This window comes from Diachasma alloeum, unplaced genomic scaffold, assembly GCF_001412515.2.
Source record: "Diachasma alloeum isolate Michigan unplaced genomic scaffold, Dall2.0 Dall_scaffold_00278, whole genome shotgun sequence".
NCBI classification, from domain to species: domain Eukaryota; kingdom Metazoa; phylum Arthropoda; class Insecta; order Hymenoptera; family Braconidae; genus Diachasma; species Diachasma alloeum.
Window position 1 is genome coordinate 427,154 of NW_021680417.1, and position 20,552 is coordinate 447,705.

A 20,552-nucleotide genomic window follows, 5' to 3' on the forward strand; every position below is an offset into this window, starting at 1 on the left:
GGGGGGGGGGGGGGAAGGGAACAAATCGTAAAGACCCGAAAGGGTATACGAAAAGAAAAATTTTCATGCCCAAAGGGGTTCTCCACTTTGGCCTTCAGTGAAAATTTCCTTTTTCGTCCAATATATTCACAGAAATTTTTAGAAAAGAATAAAAAAGGTCTAACCGTCAAAGCCAATCATTTCTTGCATTTTTTAAGGTTTTTCTAAGAAAATCAACGGAAGAACCGAAAATAAAATATTGCGCATTTTTGTATGAAAAGTGTGTCAGAAGACAAAACTTTAAGAAAAACATGGATGCTCACAGAATGCGTACCAAAATGTGAAAAAATTTCAGAATCATCTCATTTGGTGTACAACCACGGAAAAAATCGGCAATATGATCGACGAAGGCAAGGGTTTTGACGGCGTTGAGTTCACATGAAATACCCTACACTCAAAAAAATGTACTTTCTGCCAGTAGCAAATGTTGAATTAAAAAAAAATCTCACACTTTTTCTACACACTCTTCAACTATCCCCTGATCGATTTCCACCTCTCTGAATGACCATCCAATTTTCCAACGACTCCGAGAGAGAAAAGTCCCGTCAAATGCGTCTGTTCTCGGGGGGCCCAAAAATTTAATGTTTTTGGGGATGGGAAATTTTTAAAAATCTCAAACTTTTTCTACACAGTCTTCAACTACCCCCTGATCGATTTCCACCCCTCTGAATGACGATCTCATTTTTCAACGAGCCCAAGAGAGAACAGTCTCGTCAAATACGTCCGTTCTTGTGTCGCCCGAAAAATTAATGTTTGTGGGGGTAGGAAACTTTTTAAAAATCTCAAACTATTTCTACACACTCTTTACGTACTCCCTGATCGATTCCTACCCCTCTGAACGACGATCCAATTTTTTAACGACCCCGAGAGAGAAAAGTCCCGCCAAATGCGTCTGTTTCGTGGGGCCCGAAAATTTAATATTTTTGGGGGTGGGAATTTTTTTAAAAATCTCAAACTTTCTTTAAACACTCTTCATCTACCCCCTAATCTATTTCCACCTTTCTAAACGACGATCTAATTTTTGAATTTTAAGTTGCATAATTTATTTTCAAAAAAATTCCAAAGTCTGGATGATTTGGTGGACAATTTCAAACTTGGAGCATGGGAGGCCAGTTTCACGGTCCTTGATTGGATGTTTCTATTATCCAATCAAGGATGAAAGTTAAGAACAGGAGTTTCTGAAATTTAAGAACTTTTTTTCTCTGTGTACTGGATTCAAGTAACATTGATACTGGCTTTGAGTATTTTCGGTACTTTCGGCAAGTACTATTCCGCTATTGATTTCAAGTATTTTTTGTACTTCTGATCAGTAAGTTCCAGTCCGGTACTGAGTGCAAGTGTTTTTGATCATTTTCACAAGTAAGATCCGTACTTGCCCCAAATCATCAGGAACTGTGAGGCCAATACTGACATCCAGTACATTTAGAACTTGGGGCAAGTGCGAAAGTTCCCTTCGGTTTGAAAAACTGTTGGTACTGACAAAAATTAATTTTCTCACTGCCACTCAGTATCTTGTACTGGCAGAAATTACTTTTTTTTTGAGTGATACTTTTGATCATGGGGCTCCTTTCGCTAACGCCATGCTTGCCCTAGCGCACCAGCTGCACAGAGATTATGATTTATTTATATGATCAGCTCCCTTATTATTGTGAATACAAGCAAAAGATTGCTACAGCTCGAGGAGCACATGTGCCACCAACTCCAGGCAATTTAATTGAGTTGGGTGAAATGCTGCTTGAATATCCCCCTCTGCGGCATTTATATCAAGGCACAGTATTGAGTGACGACGGTTCACAGGGTGTTATTTTGATGCATGAAGACATGCGTCAACCATTATCGGAATGTAAGCAGCTATATGCTGACGGAACTTTCAAAGTGAGGATTCACATTCATTCAAAATTCACACTTTCTTTCAGTATTATGCCATACAGTAGTAATTAGAGGAAAATATTTATCCATATTTATATAGTTGCTCTATCTTTTCTCTTACTTTCACTATTTGTTTTCTTATGGCAAATAGATAACACCTCCGATATGTGGCTTTCAGCAAGTATACGCCATCCATTTTAGGAAATTAGATTCAGTGAGTTCTTATCTGGTAGATATTTGTTAACCGAGTAGTAATATACTATAATGAATATTTTATTGGGGATTCCCAGCTATCGTAGTCTTTGCGTTAGCCCAAACGACTAGTATGTACTGTAACGTGAAATTTTCGCATGGGGGTTAAAAATGGCCAGATACTCATGGCCAGATACTAAAATTGGAAGCCGATAAATTTTTTTGAATTTATTCTCTGGCGCTGATTGCTGTTTACCATCCCAGTGCACAGAGAGTATATGAGCTGATCTCATTTTCAAATTATCTCGAATCATATTGCCGAGAGACTCTCGACGTTTTCGCCGATTTCGACGGATAGTTTCTCGACTCAAATGTACATCTTCCAAAGTCATATCAGCTGCAATTAAGGTGGCGGCTGTCACTCGTACGACCATCCGATCGCTAACTTTAGCTCTGTCCAAAACGGCCGTAATATCCGCAGTCATGATCTTCCGCCTTTTGGGTTTTGTGGACACCAATTTAATATCATAATTGGGGTCTTTGTCTTCATCGTCGTCCATCTGTTTCAATAATACATCGATGTCTTCATCTTCGTCGAAAAGGTAATTGCTGTAGTTGGAAGCAGCTATTCCCAGTCCACCTGATTATTCAAGAAGGAAAATCGAAAATAAATGCATAGAAAAACAAGCAAGGGTTCGAGCCTTTTTGGCCGAAGCCATCTGACCGTTACTTTATGTGTTATAACTGTTTTCCTTTCTTGCATTTCCACCAATTCCATTGGTAGTAAGCTTTCGAATGGGATAGAAGGCATTCGGATAGAAGGCATCGAAACAAATATGTTGAGAAAAAAAATTGAAATCGGTTGCGTAGTTTTTTAGCTATTGTACATAAAAGGTTTTTAGAGAAAGTCAAATATCTCGGAAACTACCCATGCGATTGAGCTCATTTTCAATAGGAAAGATTGTTATCATGAGAGAAAGATTCTCTCCAAATTTCAAGTTGATATCTCAATTTTTGTACAAGCTAGAGTGATTACAAGGAGTTTTATGAAAAAACAGACAAACGGAAATATTTCGAAAACTTTGTATGAACGGGTATATATGTTGTGATTGATTCGGATAGAAGGCATTGCAACGAATATTTTGTAAAGTGGATTTAAAAACAAATAGCTTTTTCTCAAAAACTATTTGATTAATCGGGCTGAACTGTTGCACAGGGTTAGTCCTTGTTAAGGTCTATCATCTGACAAAATTTCAGATTTTTTGGAATAAGTTTAGCCAATTAATTACTCAATTTTCCAAAAATTGACCACCGAAAAGGAGGCGATGGACATTGATACCGACAGACATGGTCGCCAAACTTCGTATTTTTACGGTTCAGACCATTCCACATCATTTCCAATCAAAATTAGAGAATGTGAAAACAGCACGATTACAATGCTTCCATTCGGAAGCAAAATTGATAAATGAACCAAAATTTTGAGTTACTATCATGAAAAAGAATTGATATATCACAAACATTTGACTTGGCAAAGAACCTTCTGATAAAAATAAATCGAAAGGGAAGATTCCAATCTCATGTTTAGCATCATCCTCTACAGAGAAAAAAAGTGAATTAGCTTTAGAATGAAGTTTCAAAATTTTAGAAATTGTGGTTTCTAACCTTTAGGTTTCTAAAATCTAGAAACTTTTTTCTAAGTTTTAGAAAAAATTGTTTAAAATTAATGATGAATGGGATTAATTTTAAACCAAAATATACTTAATTTCAGAAAAAATTAAAGAATATAATTTTTTTTACTGCGCGCTCTGAAAATTCATTCTTTCACTCCTAATAGAGATTAAGGAATGAAACCGCTGTCATTCATTAAAAATACAATTCTCGGTCGGTAGGCTTTGGTTTCATTCCTTCATTTGAATTAGGAAGGGGAGAAATTAATTTTTGAATGAGTAGAACTTCTCCGGAATTACTGCGCGCTTTGAAAATTCATTCCTCCTCTCCTAATAAAGATTAAGGAATGAAACCGCTGTCATTCATTGAGAATATAATTTTCGATCGATAAACGTTGCTTTCATTCCTTCATCCCAATTAGGGGGGGGGGAGAAATGAATTTTCCAATCGGGGGAGCCCCTGCGGGCTCACACGACGCCGGAGAACCGCTCGGGGTTACTCCGCGATTTTGAAAATTCATTCCTCCGCCCCTAATTGAGATTAAGGAATGAAACCGGTGTCATTTAGTAAAAATATATATAATTTTACCGATAATATAATATATAATATATAATATATAATAATATATGATAATAATATATGATAATATATAATTTTATCGATAGGCGTTGGCTTCATGCCTTCATCTCAATTAGGGAGAGGAGAAATTAATTTTTGAATGACAAGAACTTGCCCAGAGTTACTCCGCACTTTGGAAATTCATTCCTCCGTTCCTGATAGAGATTAAAGAACGAAACCGCTGTCATTCATTGAGAATATCATTCTCGATCGACAGACGTTACTTTCATTCCTTCATACTAATTAGGGGAGGCAGAAATGAATTTTTCAATGGGGGCAACCCCTGCGGGCTCACTCGACGCCGGAGAACCGTTCGGGGTGACTTCGCGCTTTTGAAAATTCATTCTTCCACTCCTAATTGAGATTAAGGAATGAAACACGTGCCATTTATTAAAAATATAATTCTAGATCGGTTGGCGTTGGCTTCATGCCTTCATCTCAATTAGGGAGGGGAGAAATGAATTTTTGAATGAGAAGAACTTGTCCAGAGTTACTGAGCGCTTTGACAATTCAGTCCTCCTCTCCTAATAAAGATTAAGGAATGAAACCGCTGTCATTTATTAAGAATATAATTCTCGATCGACAGCTATTGCTTTTATTCCTTCATCGCATTTCTAAAATCTAGAAAATTTTTTCAACTTTTGAAGGGGGATTTTAACTAAAAAATGTTAGTTCTTAAAAACAATCCCCAAATTGGTTAGTTTTTATGATCCCACCAAGGATAAAGCTTAAAAACAGGAGTTTCTGAAATCTCGAAACTAGTTTCTAGGGCTAATCCACTTTTTTTCTGTGTGTCCGTTCGCTACAACTTTGTTCCTCTGATTAAAAAATTAAGAAAGTTTTCCATTTCTTTTTTTACAGAGGTGTCCTTTAATCCAAACAAGATTAGAGAATTAGTGCTTAATCCTTTTTATCACGTATGAGAAAATTCAATAGAAAATCTAGCAAATTCGCTAGAAAATTCTATTGGAATTCTATAAGAATTCTATGGGACTTCTATAGCATTTCTATTGAAATTCTGTTGGAAAATTCTATTTGTTTTTTGTGCTGACCCTATTGGATATTCGATAGGGAAAAGTCAATAGATTTTGAATTTTTGTTTAAATTTTTCTTTTGAGATTTTTTCTATTAGAATTATTGGGCACTACTGCTGAGTTTTTCTGCTGTATTTTGTTTTGTTTTGCATTACAGAATCCGAGTGGAAAAAACTTAGAAAATTGATGCCCAAGCATTCTTATAGAAAAAATCGCAAGAGAAAAATTCAAACAGAGATTCAAAATCTATTGAATTTTTCCTGTGGAATATCCAATCAAATCAATGCAAAAACCGCATATAATTTTTCAACAGAATTCCAATAGAAATCTAATAGAAACTCCATTGAATTTCTATAGAATTCCAATAGAATTTTCTAGCGAATTAGGTAGGTTTTCTATTGAATTTTTTCATACGTGATAAACCAGAGTAAGAAAATATTTCCCATGTCTCATAGATTTGGAGATATGTATCAAAAATATTGCGTGTGTATTTTTCTAAACAGTTGGGAAGAAAATGTTCAGTGATGCTGACGTACCTTGTTTCGATGAATTAATTGCTTCTTCCTCTGTTATCGATGTACTACGGATCCAGATTCTAGTATCAATGATTGTATGCAAACAACCATTTTGTCCTTTTTCACGATGCAAATTCAATAATTCTCTAGCAGCTTCATTTGTCATGACAGCAACTTCTTTCTGGAGAGCGATGTCAAACAAATCGTCCAACTTACTTTTAAAATCTATAATTTTCGTTTGAACCGTCATAGATGTCTCCTTCCGTGATCCATATTTCAAGATAATCTTATACTCCTCCACCAATTTGTTCATCTGACGGATTGAATATGATTCATCGTAGACTGGAATTTCCGCGTATTCCCAAAAGATGGTGCATTTTCGTAAAACACACACTGCAGCTTCGCGGGCCGTGAATTTCGGTGTAGCATGTCTTGTATGATAGAAGGAACATTGTAAAACCTGTCTATTGGAGGGTAATCGATTTCCACGAATTTCAGGAATTGCGTTATCGATAAATACAAGGTCGGTCACTTGTCGCGTTTCCGGCATATTAACATCTGCTTTTGCCACTGTTTACTGTATGAAAAAAAAATTATAATACAACAATTGCTCGAATGTATACTGTTTGGAGGTCGTCGCTCGACTGACCTTTAGGGCAGACCAGGGAAAATGTCACAACGCATTGTGTTAATTGAAGGACGAAATAGGTAGAAGTTTAGGTAGAAACCCCAAAACCAATTAGAAATGAACGAGAAATTTGTTTTTTTTACTCATCTGTAACGTGACATTTTTCATGGGGGTTAAAATGCCTATTACCTTCGCCCTTCTTCCCCTGAATCTAGTGAAACTCAAAAATGCAGAAATCTATGGGCGCCAGGTAATTTTTAGCCGGAATTACCAAACCGAAGGAAACTACAAAATCAACTCTACCAATTCGAAAGACTCTAAAACGTACAAAAAAAAGGGAGAAAGATTTTTGGGGAAAGGTAACGGTCCTTGGTTGGCTCATTGTGCTAGGTTGTGAAGAAAGGGGTGGATTTCAGGTGGAAACGGGTTAATGGGGCAGTCCAAACTACGAAACAGCAAAAAAAAAGGAGATCGACATTATCCTTACTGGTTTCACTACTGAAATTTAAGAATTACCAATTTTACAAAAAAAAGACATTTCAATTCTCTCAAAAAAAAAAAAAAAAGAAAAATCAACAATTAATAACTAACAACACTAACGATAATAATAATCATAATATTAATTCCGCACTCTGATAGAAAATAGTCTGATCTGACAAAAAATATTCGAAGAAATTAATATCGTCGATAAATATCTTAAATATGCCGAAATAAACATTTGGGGAGAGTAGAAATACACGCTAATCCCTAAATACTCGAGAATTCCGAGAATTGGAGGGGAAAGGTATGCGAGGGACAATGAGAGTGAGAGAGAGGAGACCGTATTCATCCATAGATTTTTCATACCAGCCAAAACGGTTGAAATTCCTCAAAACTCAACTTGCCAGAACTCGAAAATGGCAGAGTCAAAAATTACGAACCATGAGACAAAATGTCTGGGAGAGTCTACCGAAGACAACATTACCCAAAAAAACAATTTTCCCTAAATAATTAGCCGCCTCAGAGTAATTAATCCCCGAGCAGAATTGTAAACGCAAAAATGCTCGCGTGAAGCGAGAATAGCCACGTGTAAACGTGGATGGGTATCTGCGGGGAGTCGAGAGGGGGGGGGGATTCCCCCTCGAGAAACACACGGTGTACACGCCAGCGAGAATGGGCTAGAAATTGGTAAAAACCAAAATGGAATATCCGGAAATCGGTAGAGCGAATTTTCGGAAACCCTGAGATGAATTACTCAGGGAAGCCCCCCGAACACATTGATCCACAAACCCTAATTTTAATTAACTATCTACGCGAACCAACTCAATTTGAACACGAGTGAAATTTCTTACGCGCAAAAACCCACGTATAACGGGAATGGACGCGCTCTAGCAATTAAACGTGAGTAATTATCCCCTCCGGAGGGGTTTTTCTCTGATAGATTCGCATAAAAGATCTTTAACCAACGTAATAAGCCGATGCACAGTGTGATCGGAGTCGGGTTTGAGCCGGAAAACCTCAAAAAGGGGAGAAATCCCCTCGAATAACCCACCAAAAATCACGAAAACCACCCAATCATGAGTGGTAAGGGGGGGGGTCTGCACCTCACAATTTGGATTATGCGTCACAATCACCGTCTTAACGGAATAAAAAGCGACGTACGGGGCTGAAGACCCCGTAGTCGAATAACTAAAAGCCAAAATGAATTCGGAAAAATAAATAAACCGAAATAAAACTCACTTTGAGTTTCTTACCCCTCTTTGGGGTGTTCTTCGCTATCGTGTAGATAGTATGATCCAAGTAGCGGCACTATAGTCCCAAGATAGGCACTGTACTGGCACTAGTTCCGGTGAGGTCAAGGACCAACGCCGAACTGCCAAACTCACGTCTCGAGACACCTCAGAGCGCGGAATTCACCGCTCAATCACCCGAATTTTGATTGGTGCGGACACGCCCCTCGAAGGTGCGAATCTAACGACAATTAATCGTTACTCTCACGACCTGGCGCGATTATTCAAATCTCACCTAACTCTTTTCTAATCACCTAACACAAAACTCCTCCTTCCTTTTATTAATTCCTTTCCTTTGCTTTTTAGTTCCTTTTTATTAATTATTACGCAAGACTAGGCCGAACTGATTGTCATTCGGATAATTACTAAAGGTCTTTGGCGCTTCCCACGGATCGGATCTCCGGGATTTTCGGGGTTAAAAGACACGTTTTAACCCCGGCACTTGTTTTGCTCCACTATTAATTCCTTCTCAACTCGTTTCTCTCATCGAAAATCCCAAGGCAACCTGGCAATTCGTTGGAGACGATGGTTGCACTCGCTCCGAATGACCTTCCACCCAAAACGAAAAAAGTAACCAATTAACCCCTGAAAACCCAACGAAATTGCAGCGCCGGCATTTCAGCCGGACCTAATCGATTACCCGCAAGATTAACAATTGGGTGAACCCCATAAAAAGAACCGGATGACTATAATTTTGGCCCTTCTTCGCGATAATTTTTCTGGACCCTCAAAGACGCGTAATTACTAATCTTTACTAATAAACGGAACCGATAACTCTAGCCGGAAATAAGCCACTCGGAAGTGGATAAGGGACTGTCACTCTCTCGCTCTAGGATTCTTACTCACGGATTTTAATTCAACGTTGTAGGAGTCTCGCTGTTTCCAGATCGTTTTTGGTCTTCCTAACGAACATCCCCACATGTTCGTTATACTCCCCTCCTTTGACCGTTGGTATCCGTGTTCGCCTCATCGTTGTTGATCTGTTGTCGGCGTGGATGTTCGCTGTCGTACGTTTCACCAAGGTTTGGATGCTTATATTTAACAAAACTTAACCTCGAACTCACGACCTGAGAGGTAGCGGGAGGATTCGAAGGACTAGACTTCTTGTTGGTCCATACTCTATTTATTACGAATGCGATGGAAAAAGAAAAACTAGTGAATTTTAACTTGGGTCTTACAGTACATCGCCCTGGATCTCCCTCCTAACATCTTGAGAGGAAAAAGAAGAGACATAAAAGAATGAAATAATAGGGGAATAGCCCCATTAATGTGAAAAACAAGCGAAGAAAAAACTGAACTAAATAATTGCATTTCGCTTATCAGACAAAAAAAAATGACTTTGATGTCGACAAAATAGTGGACTCGGTCCGGAATGCGACAAAAGGAATACAAAAGAAAATTGACTCATTGATACTCGTTTATAAAACCTAAATTATAAGTCTTCTTCAGGGGCTTACTCCCGGAGGACGCCCAGCAGGTACAGCCGTACTTTTTTGTATTAGCCATCACTTGTTTAGTGGGGAGGATACCTGGAACCCCAGAATTTGTTGGACCCGTCCGGGTCGCCCGGTGAATTGTGACGTCCCATGAGGATATCGGCGATGGCTGCCACGGCGTCAGGTGGGAGAGTCACTCCTGCTGTAGGTATGGGGGGCTGTGAGGCCCGTGATGATGTCGCTGGCTAGAACGACGCATAGTCCCTGGTCTCTCGGCGTGGCAAGGGTGAGGTCCCTGAGAGGTGCATACTCCCGGGGAGGTGCCGAGGTGCTACTCCGAGCGGATTCATACTAGGGGTTGATTGGTGGGAAATTGAGAGGAGGTGTCCAGTGGGGTGCTGGAACTTGGCGAGGTGAATCCTCGAGAGAAGGCTGATAGGCCCTGTATTCCCCAGTCGCCGGCTATTCCCTGTTAGTCGAACGGCGAAATTCCCCATAGCGATCGGGGGTTGACTCTCTCGGAATCCTTCGTACGGCTCCCTCGCCCACATACTGCCGGGCTTGAAAGTTTCGTGAAGCTCTGGAGTACTCGTAGTCCCTGCTGATTTTCTGAGAGTCAGGACGACGACTGTAGAGAGGACTTTCCGTGCCTCAACTCTCTACCGGGCTTGATCGGGACCGTGTCGGAGACTCGAGACGAAGTGGCGGAGGCCTTATCGAGGGTACGAGGTACTCTAAATACCTCCGATCGGACCGCTGGTCTACTCGCGGATCTGCTACAGGGTGCCCCGGCCAGGTCTGTACCGTGTATCGGGCAGGGTCGATTTCTGGCGACCCTAAAGGGGCATTTGTCACAGAAGGTCTCTTCCATGGGGTTCGGACAATCAGCGGGTCGGTGTCCATGTTTCTTGCAATCGAAGCACCAAATGCGCTTCTTGCTGGGCCCCTTCTTCTGAGTGCTCCTGCACGGGTCATCACCCTGGGTTGGTTCGAGTTTGCGAGAGTCACTGGAGGACTCAGGGGGAACTGCTGCAGAGTCTGATCGGGATCTGGCCGCGCTATCAAGTACTGGGAGTCTCTGGGTGGTAGTGGAAGTTGCTTGGCCAGCGGTTGGAATCGCTGGAGGTGTGTTGTGGCCCGACCCGAGGCGGGTTTTTATGGGAGGACTGGAGCCAGTGACGGGAATCACTAGAGAATGATCTTGATCCGACCCGGAGGTGGAGGGTGTTGGGCCAGTGATGGGGATCACTGGAGAATGATCTTGATCCGACCCGGAGGTGGAGGGTGTGGGGCCAGTGATGGGGATCACTAGAGAATGATCTTGATCCGACCCGGAGATGGAGGGTGTTGGGCCAGTGATGGGGATCACTGGAGAATAATCTTGATCCGACCCGGAGGTGGAAAGTGTGGGGCCAGTGATGGGGATCACTGGAGAATGATCTTGATCCGACCCGGAGGTGGAGGGTGTTGGGCCAGTGATGGGGATCACTGGAGAATATCCACGAAGCATCTCCCTTATGGCCAGAGGGAGTTGGCGGAGTGCCTCCAGGGGTATGGATGATTCATTCTGATCTGAGGATGTAGAACCATTGCGAGCTCGATTCGGGGATCTCGAAGGTGTGTCCTCCGTGGAACCTGCAAGTGATGCTCATTCGTCCTCGCGGAGGTCGATCTGGAGGATGTCGTGGCCAGGACCTTGAGGGTTTTCTCAGGGGTTAACCTCCAATTCCATGGGGGTTGGAGCCGCGGTCGTAACCGTCGGACAGTGGGCCTGGTGAGCCTGTTCTGCCTCATCCTTGGAGCAATTAGCCACTGAGCTGGAAGAGCTTGTGGAAGACGACGAGGAGCTGCTCGTTGATGACGCTGACGAGGAACTGGATGACGATGAGGCGTCGCTGGAGGCTACTACTTCCGTAGGTGACCTTGGAGAGGGAGGAACTGGGGCTTGCCCCCTAGGAGAGTGGGCCGAGGCGGTTCTGGGGGGTTCGTGATCCATTACAGCTGGGTCAATCAGGTTGGCCAATACCAGGGGATGGACCCCATCCGGCTCCACTGGGACGTGTATTGGAGGGATTATATACCGATGCTCGGTGATCTGACAAAGCGGCTGGAGACTGCAGGCTTGCAAGGCTCTCATAAAGCCTTTCTTCTTTCGCTCCACACTCCATACATCCGGGAGCCAGGGTTCAAGGGGCTCCCAATAGTCCTCTATCCGAAGAACCGGTGGTGGCACCTGAATCCTCTCCAGTAGGACTACTGGCTGGATTGCACGTGGACTGCCCAACTCGACGTTGGGTGGTGTTGGTGAAGGGGCAGTCGTGGCTGGGTTAGGAGCTTGGCTGGTTCGAGCCTCCAATGTAGGATACCCTCGGGAATAATCCCTTGAGGAGTTTCGGGGGTGGCCTCAGGGACAGCTTCACCTGGCTGGGTCCCTGAAGGATTGGGGGTATTTGGCCGAGAGATGGCTTCTGTCTTCGGATGGTAGGGACTCCTTCGAGGGGAAAGGGCTTGGATTTTCTGCTCCAAGTTTGGGAAGTGGAAGTCGGCAAGCTCTGGGGGAGCGCCATTCGGCCATAGGGCTGCCACGAAATCTTGCTCCTCCTGGGAGACTTCCTTCGTGCTGCTGGAGGGTACGGAGCTTGGCTCCTCCGTCTTCACCACGCCTGACTTTCGTGGTGCCGGGTTTCTCGTCTTCGGAGTTGCAGTGACTCGGGTGGACTCTCTGAAATGTCTACAACCTCTAAGGGAGTGTTGGAAGTCGTTGCTGTCGATTTCTAGAATAGAGAAAGGCGCGGAGAGTTTGTTCGGATGGGCGGCCACATGTACGTGGAAGTGTATAACCCCAAAAAAAATTGTTTTTTTTCTTTTGTAGAGGTGCCGATCGGCCGCTTGTGAAGCGGAAGGGTTGAGTATTAATATCTAGCCGTGAAAAGATCACGGAGACCGCATTTGTTATCACGCTAAGCCGGGCAGCGACGGGCGATACGGTTTCAAATCCCGTATCGACGACTCGCCTTGGTCCTTGCCAGAGAAGTTCGCGAGCTGATATCGTACTCGGGATATTTTCCTCTGGACGATAAAGGGCCCATCAAAGGGAGGAACCAAAGCCGCTAAGAAACGCTTAGCGGCGTTGGACAAGGAGTGAGTTCGTTTCATGACGAGATCACCTTCCTCGAACTCGATGTCCCGGCGACGGATATTGTAATGGTACGCCTGTTTATCAGACGATTCCCGTAAGGCGTGGGTGAGGGACTTACGGAGGATTTCCAGCGTCTTCATCCGACCTACCCATTCCAGGGGTTCGCCAGGGATGACCTCGACGTCTCCCTCGAGTTGTTGTCGAAGGGAAACCGCAGCAAGAGGATGCCGGCCAAAATTGGCGGAAGCCGGAGTGGTTTGGAGGGAACTATGTTCCGCCGTATAGAATGTAAAACGGAATTCATGTAAGTGCGCGTCCCAAGTTCTGTGGTTGCCCTCCATGAAGACTCGCAACATTATTTTGAGAATGCGATTGACCCTCTCGTCGGGATTAGCCTGGGGATGGTACGGCGGGGATGTTTCATGTTTCAACCCCGTGTGGGCCGCCAGGGCTTGAATCTCCCAATTTACGAACTCCGTTCCGTTATCGGTGAATGGGACGCGGGGTGTCCCCCAGCGAGAAATGATAACATTTTCTACCTGTTCCCGAATCGCCTTGCCAGTGGTACGCCGGAGAGGAATGATCTTTACCCACTTCGTGAACAGATCCTGTAACACGAGTACGTAGGAATAGCCGGTTTTACTCGGAGGGATAGAGCCAACGATGTCGGCAGCCACGGTGGTCCAAGGACCCTGGACTACGCGTCGGCCCATGTGACCCCGCGGCAAAGCATTTTCTACTTTGCAGCGTTGACAGGTATCACAACGGCTGACGAACGAAACTACGTCGCGAAACATGTTCGGCCAGTAGTACAACACATAGAGGCGACGATATGTTTTGTCAACCCCCAAATGACCCGCTTGGGGAAGTTCATGACACTGAGCCATGGCCTGGGAACGTAGTTCGCGAGGAAGTACCAACTTCCACGCATCAAGATCCACCATCTCTAGCGTAACGAAGTCGGAGGGTCGGTGAGTGTACAACCGTCCGTCCTCAATTTTCCATTCCGAAAGAAATCTGAAGCACGCTGTACGTTACGGTACTTGCCTGAGTACCACTTGTCAGTGGAAATTTGTGCAACTTCAATTGTCTCACAGTCCTCGCTTTCTCCCCCGGGAGCGCGGGATAACGCATCCGGAACATGATGCAGAGCACCCTTCCGATGGATAATATTAAAATCATACTCGAGGAGACAAAGGGCTCATCGAGCTAGCCTACCGGTAGGATTGCGGAGGTTATGTAGCCAACGTAAACTACTGTGCTCCGTAATTACCGTGAAGGAGTAGCCCTCCAGGTAACATCGACATTTGGAAATAGACCAAATAACCGCGAGACATTCCAGTTCAGTGACTGTATATTTCTTCTCAGCGGAAGTGAGCGCTCTACTCGTGTAGGCGATTACTCGTTCTTCCCCATTGATGACTTGGGTAAGAACAGCCCCTAACCCTACAGTACTTGCATCAGTCTGTAGGGAGAAAGGTAACCCGAAGTCAGGACAGGCTAACGTCGGTGAAGACGTTAGATGCACCTTCAATGCGATGAAGGCGAAATCATGGGCCTCAGTCCACTCCCACGGCTGGTTTTTCCGGGTCAGCCGAGTTAGAGGTTCCGCAATGGTAGCGAACTGGGGAATAAACCTACGATACCACGAAGCCATACCGAGGAAACGCCTGAGCTGCTTCAAGTTCCGCGGTTGCGGAAACTCCAAAACAGGGACGATTTTCTCCGGGTCTACCCGGAGACCGGAGCTGTTGACGATCAATCCCAGATGTTTCACCTAGAAGCGACAGAATTCGCTCTTTTCACGATTGATCGTAAGACCGGCGATCTTGATTCGTTCAAGAACTTTGCTGAGTAATTCAAGATATTCCTCGAAGGACTCGGAGACGATGATAATATCATCGAGGTACACAAAGACCTTTGGATACATATCTTGACCTATCAATCGATCCAAAAGACGTTGGAATGTCGCGGGAGCGTTTGTTAAGCCGTATGGCATACGGAGAAAATGATAGGAGCCGCGGCCGGGGACCACAAACCCGGTAATTTCCCTAGAGTCGGGATCCATGTTCGGTCATGTTGGGAATAGGATCGGCGTCTTTCTTGGTGATTGCATTTACTTTCCGAAAGTCTATGCAAAAACGGTATTTTCCGTTAGGCTTTTTGACCATCACGATTGGATTACACCAATCGCTTTGGGATGAAACGATAACTTCGTTGTCTAACATTTCTTGAACCTCCTTCCACATGATCTCCCGTATGGCAGGAGTCGTATGGTAAGGCCATTGCCGGATAGAAGGACGACCATTAACATCAATACGATGGGACGTGAGAGTCGTAATTCCCAACTTAGCCTCTTTTTTCGGGAGAACCCTATCGAGGAACTCCTGGAGCTGTTGCTCCTGGGATTTCTCAATGGTACGTAACCGGCAACGCATAGTGAGATGCTGGACCTGATCCACAGGAGTGAATCGGAACCGTTCATCCGGTTTATCCCGATAATACCAAGTTTGGTCAAAGAAATCGATGACGATTCTTGCCGACACAAGGAAGACCATTCCATTGATGAAGTCCTCGGATAACGAAGGCATGATGAACGTGTTAAATGGGGTATTACGCCCTTCAAAGTCCACGATGCACGCAGCCGTATGTCGGACGATTTCGATTTTGCCCCCCGCCGTGATTACTCGTTTCTCCGGGATGCCCAGTAACGGGATTTTAGCCTTTTCAAACAGAAGGATGCCAGCCATACCAGCGAATGACCTAGTAGCCCCCGAATCTACTAACGCTCGGACTCTAAGGCCACCGATAATGATATCGACGTGGAAAGCCAAAGGGGCGTTATCGGAAACGCATTACCAACACATCGTTTGGGGGCATGGGTTCCGGTTTCAATAAAGAGCGCGGATCGAAATCCATCTTGGTTTGGTCCACGGGTGGAAGTCGTGAAATCGAGGGTTCCTCCTCACTTAATTGCTGCTGTGCAGAAAGGATACATGCAGCACCGGTATGAGAGGCCGGCTTAGGGACGGGTGGACGTGGAGAAGCGTGTACCGGATTTACGCGCCTCTGTACCCGTTTCCCGGTTGACCGGAGTTACAGAAGGGGCAGCTGAGAGTGGTTACTCCCGATTTGCGGCATCCATAACAAAAAATCCTACGCGGCTCAGGACATTCTCTGTGACGGTGCCCTACGTCATTGCCATTCCAACATACCAAGTTACTTGAGCTAGGCTGCTGGAGTGGAGGAGCATCAACGGAGCCACCTGCAGCGAGAGCTGCTGGAGGAGTCGGAGTAATACCAGCAGGAGGACCAGCTGGTCCTGACGCGGAAGGGGCTGGATTGCGAGTACGTCTCTCTCGAGTACGGGGTCGGGCTTGAGTAGTGCCCTGCCAAGCCAACGGTTTGGCTGGATTTCTATTAGTGACCCGAGGAGGAAGGGAGGAAGGCCCATGGGCCGTGTCAATCCAGGCTTGGGCATATCGAATGTTCCGGCCTTGGAGGCGGACGCCTATCAGCAGCCTTCTCGTAAATTTTCTCGAGGCGCTTAACGGCCTTTTCCAGATCATCCATGGTCATATTGTCACGAAGAGCGAACCCGACCTGGAGATTGGGAAGGAGTTTGCGGTGGGTTTGAACCACTTGATCCAACTCACTAACCGCAGGTACAATACGCGTATAGTACCCACGGATACAGGCGAAATAATTATTGACCGACTCATCTTCTGCTTGAGTGCGGAGCGCGAGTTCTTCGCGGATAGCCGTTTGGTAGTCAGGGTCCGTAAACGTGGTTTGGAAAATCTCTCGATCTTGTTCCCAAGTTCGGAATTCAGGGAGATGACCCCGATACCAGGTTAACGCAGAACCGGACAGAAGGAACGGGATGCCTCCGAGGAGTAAATCATCAGGGATAGGTCGGAAGGATCGACCTTCCTCAATCCTAGTCAGAAATAATTCCACGTCTTCGTGAGGAAGACCGGAGAATTTCGCGTCCCATTTCTTCATTGAATTTAGTAGGGATACTGGCTCCAAAGGTTTCGGTCCCCTGCGATTTGATCTACTCTCTCCATCGGAGCAGTGGAAGTCCTCGTCAACGGGAATCACCCGTCGCGGGAAATGACCAACCACACCCTGGGTGTGTGGGATTTGCCTCTCATTCGAGGAATTTCGCTCCCCAGATGTGGGAGGAACCTGCCCTGTAGTAGGGGGATTTTATCCTTGTGATTGAGGAACACCTCTCCCATAGGGGGGATAGGATGGCCACGCGGCGTAGGGGTGTGCCCCTGGCGGCGGTGGATTGCCTTCTGCTGCGGCAAAAGGGTAAGGGGGTAGCCCTGATGGTTGGGAATTTCCTGTGGCAAAAGGATCATATCCTTGTTGCTGCGGATATTGGCCAGACCACATTGGTGGGTAGAGAAGGGTTAATCCCTGGATATACTCCCTGGAGAGTGCGCCTCTCGGTTGTGACATTCCCCAAGCGAATGCAATTATAGACCAGAGCGATCGCCTCTTCGTCTGGAGTGCCATCTTGGTTAACCAAGTTTGGATCTTCCGTGCCAACGACTGGGATGGATCCGTGGCTGGACGCCGATGAAACGGAAGCCGCATCGGAAGTATCGACGTCGAAAATAGTCTCACTCCTAGTGGAACCGCACCGCGTAACCTTGACCTTTGGATTCGCGGTGGGGACTGTGGTCCTTTACGTATATTTCCTCTTGGAAGGTTCGAGTAACCCCAGAAGTTGCAGCTCCAGAAATACCATTACCAGGGATGGAGGCCTCAGTACTAGAATTACTAGTACCGGGAGGTGCACCACGGGCAGTGGATCCGTTGCGCTGGGGAAGCTCACCCGTAGATGGTTCCCTAGGAGTTCCATCCTCGTTAAGAGGTGGAGTGGGATCGTTCGACTTTCGATCGCCCATTTTTCTTTAAACCGATCAAGAATCAGAAATTATTATATAAGCCCAAAGAAATTTTTATTTGGAGTAGGGGAAACTTAACCGAAATTGAAACAATTCTGGACCAATACGGAGATTGGAAAAAGTCCGACGTAAATTCGGAGAAGTCAGTTAACCTCAATGAGTAAAACTCGATGAGAAAATCGATAGAATCGGTTGAAGCCGTTAGCAAATAACCGATTGCAATAAAATAACCTTTTCCCGGAAGAAAAGGGAAGAAAAAAAACTGATATAGTTATAATAGTAATAGTGATGTTAATAATTTGGATTGAATGTCTGAGGTTGTCCAATAAGATCGAAGAATTAATCCCAAGTAATCCAAATAATCCAATAATTTGGAGAGATTCATTAGGCCTCGGCACAACTCCAACGGATTCAAAACTCAAAATTGATCTAAAGGCTAAGAAGTCTGAAAACGCAATAACTCAATAAAAAAAGTCCTCAACTACGAATTCAAATAGAACTTATCACTTCGGGAGCCGTAAACGTAGTAGTCGGACTCGGGCCGGAGGCCTCTCTATATACCGCCTGATTAGAGTGGGGGTTCACTTCCCTCCTACTGCGGACTAATTTCCTGAGTAGGGATCCCGCGGAACATTTGACGAGAGGAAGGGGAAATTACGTAAGGTAGGGATCACGTAATCGATCACGTGACCCTCCCCTAGCAACAGGCGACTGTTGCTACCCAAAACCCTCGACAAGTCGCCGCTTGATTTGTTATCAAGGGAAAACCGAGGCAAATAAAATTCCTTCTTATTTGTCTCGGATTAAACCTGACCGATGACATCATTGTGATGTCATGTAATTCTCAATCTCGACTATCTCCCTCACTTCCATGAAAATAAATCGGCCTGGTAACAGGCGAAAATAGAAATTTTGAGACAGAAGAAACGGAACAATAGGACTCGAGGAAAATAAAATTTCAACGCGATGAGATCATCCCGAGATCGAAAAACAAGAGAAAAATAAGAATTAAGTCGCAATCCCGAAAAATAAAATTCCAACGCGATGAGATCATCACGGGATCGAAAAATAACAGAAGAATGGGAATTAAGTCGTAATTTCGAAGTCTCAACTTGAGTGGGGTAAAATGAAACCCGATACAACACAATCCCAAAGACTTAAATTCACAAAAATTTAAAACGAAAAATTCTTAAAGAAACGCAAAAAATTCAATTAACCGAAATTATCTAAAATTTCGCACCCAATAACCTCGGAGCCCCACGTCGGGCGCCATTGGTAACGTGACATTTTTCATGGGGGCTAAAATGCCTATTATCTTCGCCCTTCTTCCCCTGAATCTAGTTAAACTGAAAAATGCCGAAATCTATGGGCGCCAGGTAATTTTTAAAAGGAATTACCAAACCGGAAGAATCTACCAAATCAACTCTACTAATTCGAAAAACGCTAAAACGTACAAAAAAAAGGGAAAAAACTAGATTTTTGGGGAAAGGTAACGGCCCTTGGTTAGCTCAGTGTGCTAGGTTGTGGAGAGAGGGGTAGATTTCAGGTGGAAACGGGTTAATAGGGCAGTCCAAACTACGAAATAGCAAAAAAAAAGAAGGAGATCGACATTATCTTTACTGGTTTCACTATTGAAATTTAAGAATCACCAATTTTACAAAAAAAAAGACATTTCAATTCTCTCAAAAAAAATATACAAAAAAATAAAAATCCACAATTAATAACTAACAATACTGACAATAATAATAATCCTAATATTAATTCCGCACTCTGATAGAAAATAGTCTGGGCTGACAAAAAATATTCGAAGAAATTAATATCGACGATAAATACCTCAAATATGCCGAAGTAAACATTTGGGGAGAGTAGAAATACACGCTAATCCCTAAATACTCGAGAATTCCGAGAATTGGGGGGGAAAGGGATGCGAGCGACAATGAGAGCGAGAGAGAGGAGACCGTATTCATCCATCGATTTTTCATACCAGCCAAAACGGCTGAAATTCCGCAAAACTCAACTTACCATAACTCGAAAATGGCAGAGTCAAAAATTACGAACCCTGAGACAAAATGTCCGGGAGAGTCTACCGAAGACAACAATACCCAAAAAAATAATTTTCCCTAAATAATTAGCCGGCTCAGATTAATTAATCCCCGAGCGGAATTCTAAACGCAAAAATGCTCGCGTGAAGTGAGAATAGCCACGTGTAAACGTGGATCGGTACCTGAGGGGAGTCGAGAGGGGGGGATTCCCCCTCGAGAAACAGACGGTGTACACGCCAACGAGAATGGGCTGGAAATTCGTAAAAACCAAAAATGGAATATCCGGAAATCAGCAGAGCGAATTTTCGGAAACCCTGAGATGAATTACTCAGGGAAGCCCCCCGAACACATTGATCCACAAACCTTAATTTCAATTAACTATCTACGCGAACCAACTCAATTTGAACACGAGCGGAATTTCTTACGCGCGAAAACTCACGTGTAACGGGAATGGACGCGCTCTAGCAATTCAACGTGAGTAATTATCCCCTCCGGAGGGGTTTTTCTCCGATAGATTCACATAAAAGATCTTTAACCAACGTAATAAGCCGATGCACAGTGTGATCGGAGCCGGGTTTGAGCCGGAACACCCCAAAAAGGGGAGAAATCCCCTCGAATAACCCACCTAAAATCACGAAAACCACCCAATCATGAGTGGAAAGGGGGGGGGGGTCGACACCT

The 20,552-nt window shown here is 44.4% G+C and overlaps 1 protein-coding gene across 1 annotated transcript; it reads right to left on the minus strand.

Moving 5' to 3' along the window:
• Positions 1-10,384: 10,384 nt before the first annotated feature.
• Positions 10,385-13,851, minus strand: LOC107038149 (mucin-5AC-like). Its single transcript, XM_015257067.1, has 4 exons — positions 12,783-13,851; positions 12,189-12,542; positions 11,533-12,135; positions 10,385-11,403 (listed from the first exon to the last, which is right to left on the minus strand). The coding sequence occupies exons 1-4, from the start codon at positions 13,849-13,851 to the stop codon at positions 10,385-10,387; spliced, it is 3,045 nt and encodes a 1,014-aa protein (XP_015112553.1).
• Between the last annotated feature and the right edge of the window lie 6,701 nt (positions 13,852-20,552).

Bases quoted from the DNA above. Each gene is read 5' to 3' on its own strand.
- LOC107038149 (XM_015257067.1), bottom strand. From the start codon at position 13,851: ATGGTGGATCTTGATGCGTGGAAGTTGGTACTTCCTCGCGAACTACGT. The intron at 12,136-12,188 runs GTGAAGCTGTCC...ATTATTCCCGAG, and splicing joins TCCTTCAGGGACCCAGCCAG to GGTATCCTACATTGGAGGCT. The intron at 11,404-11,532 runs GTCCGACGGTTA...CATCACTTGCAG, and splicing joins ACAGGCTCACCAGGCCCACT to GTTCCACGGAGGACACACCT.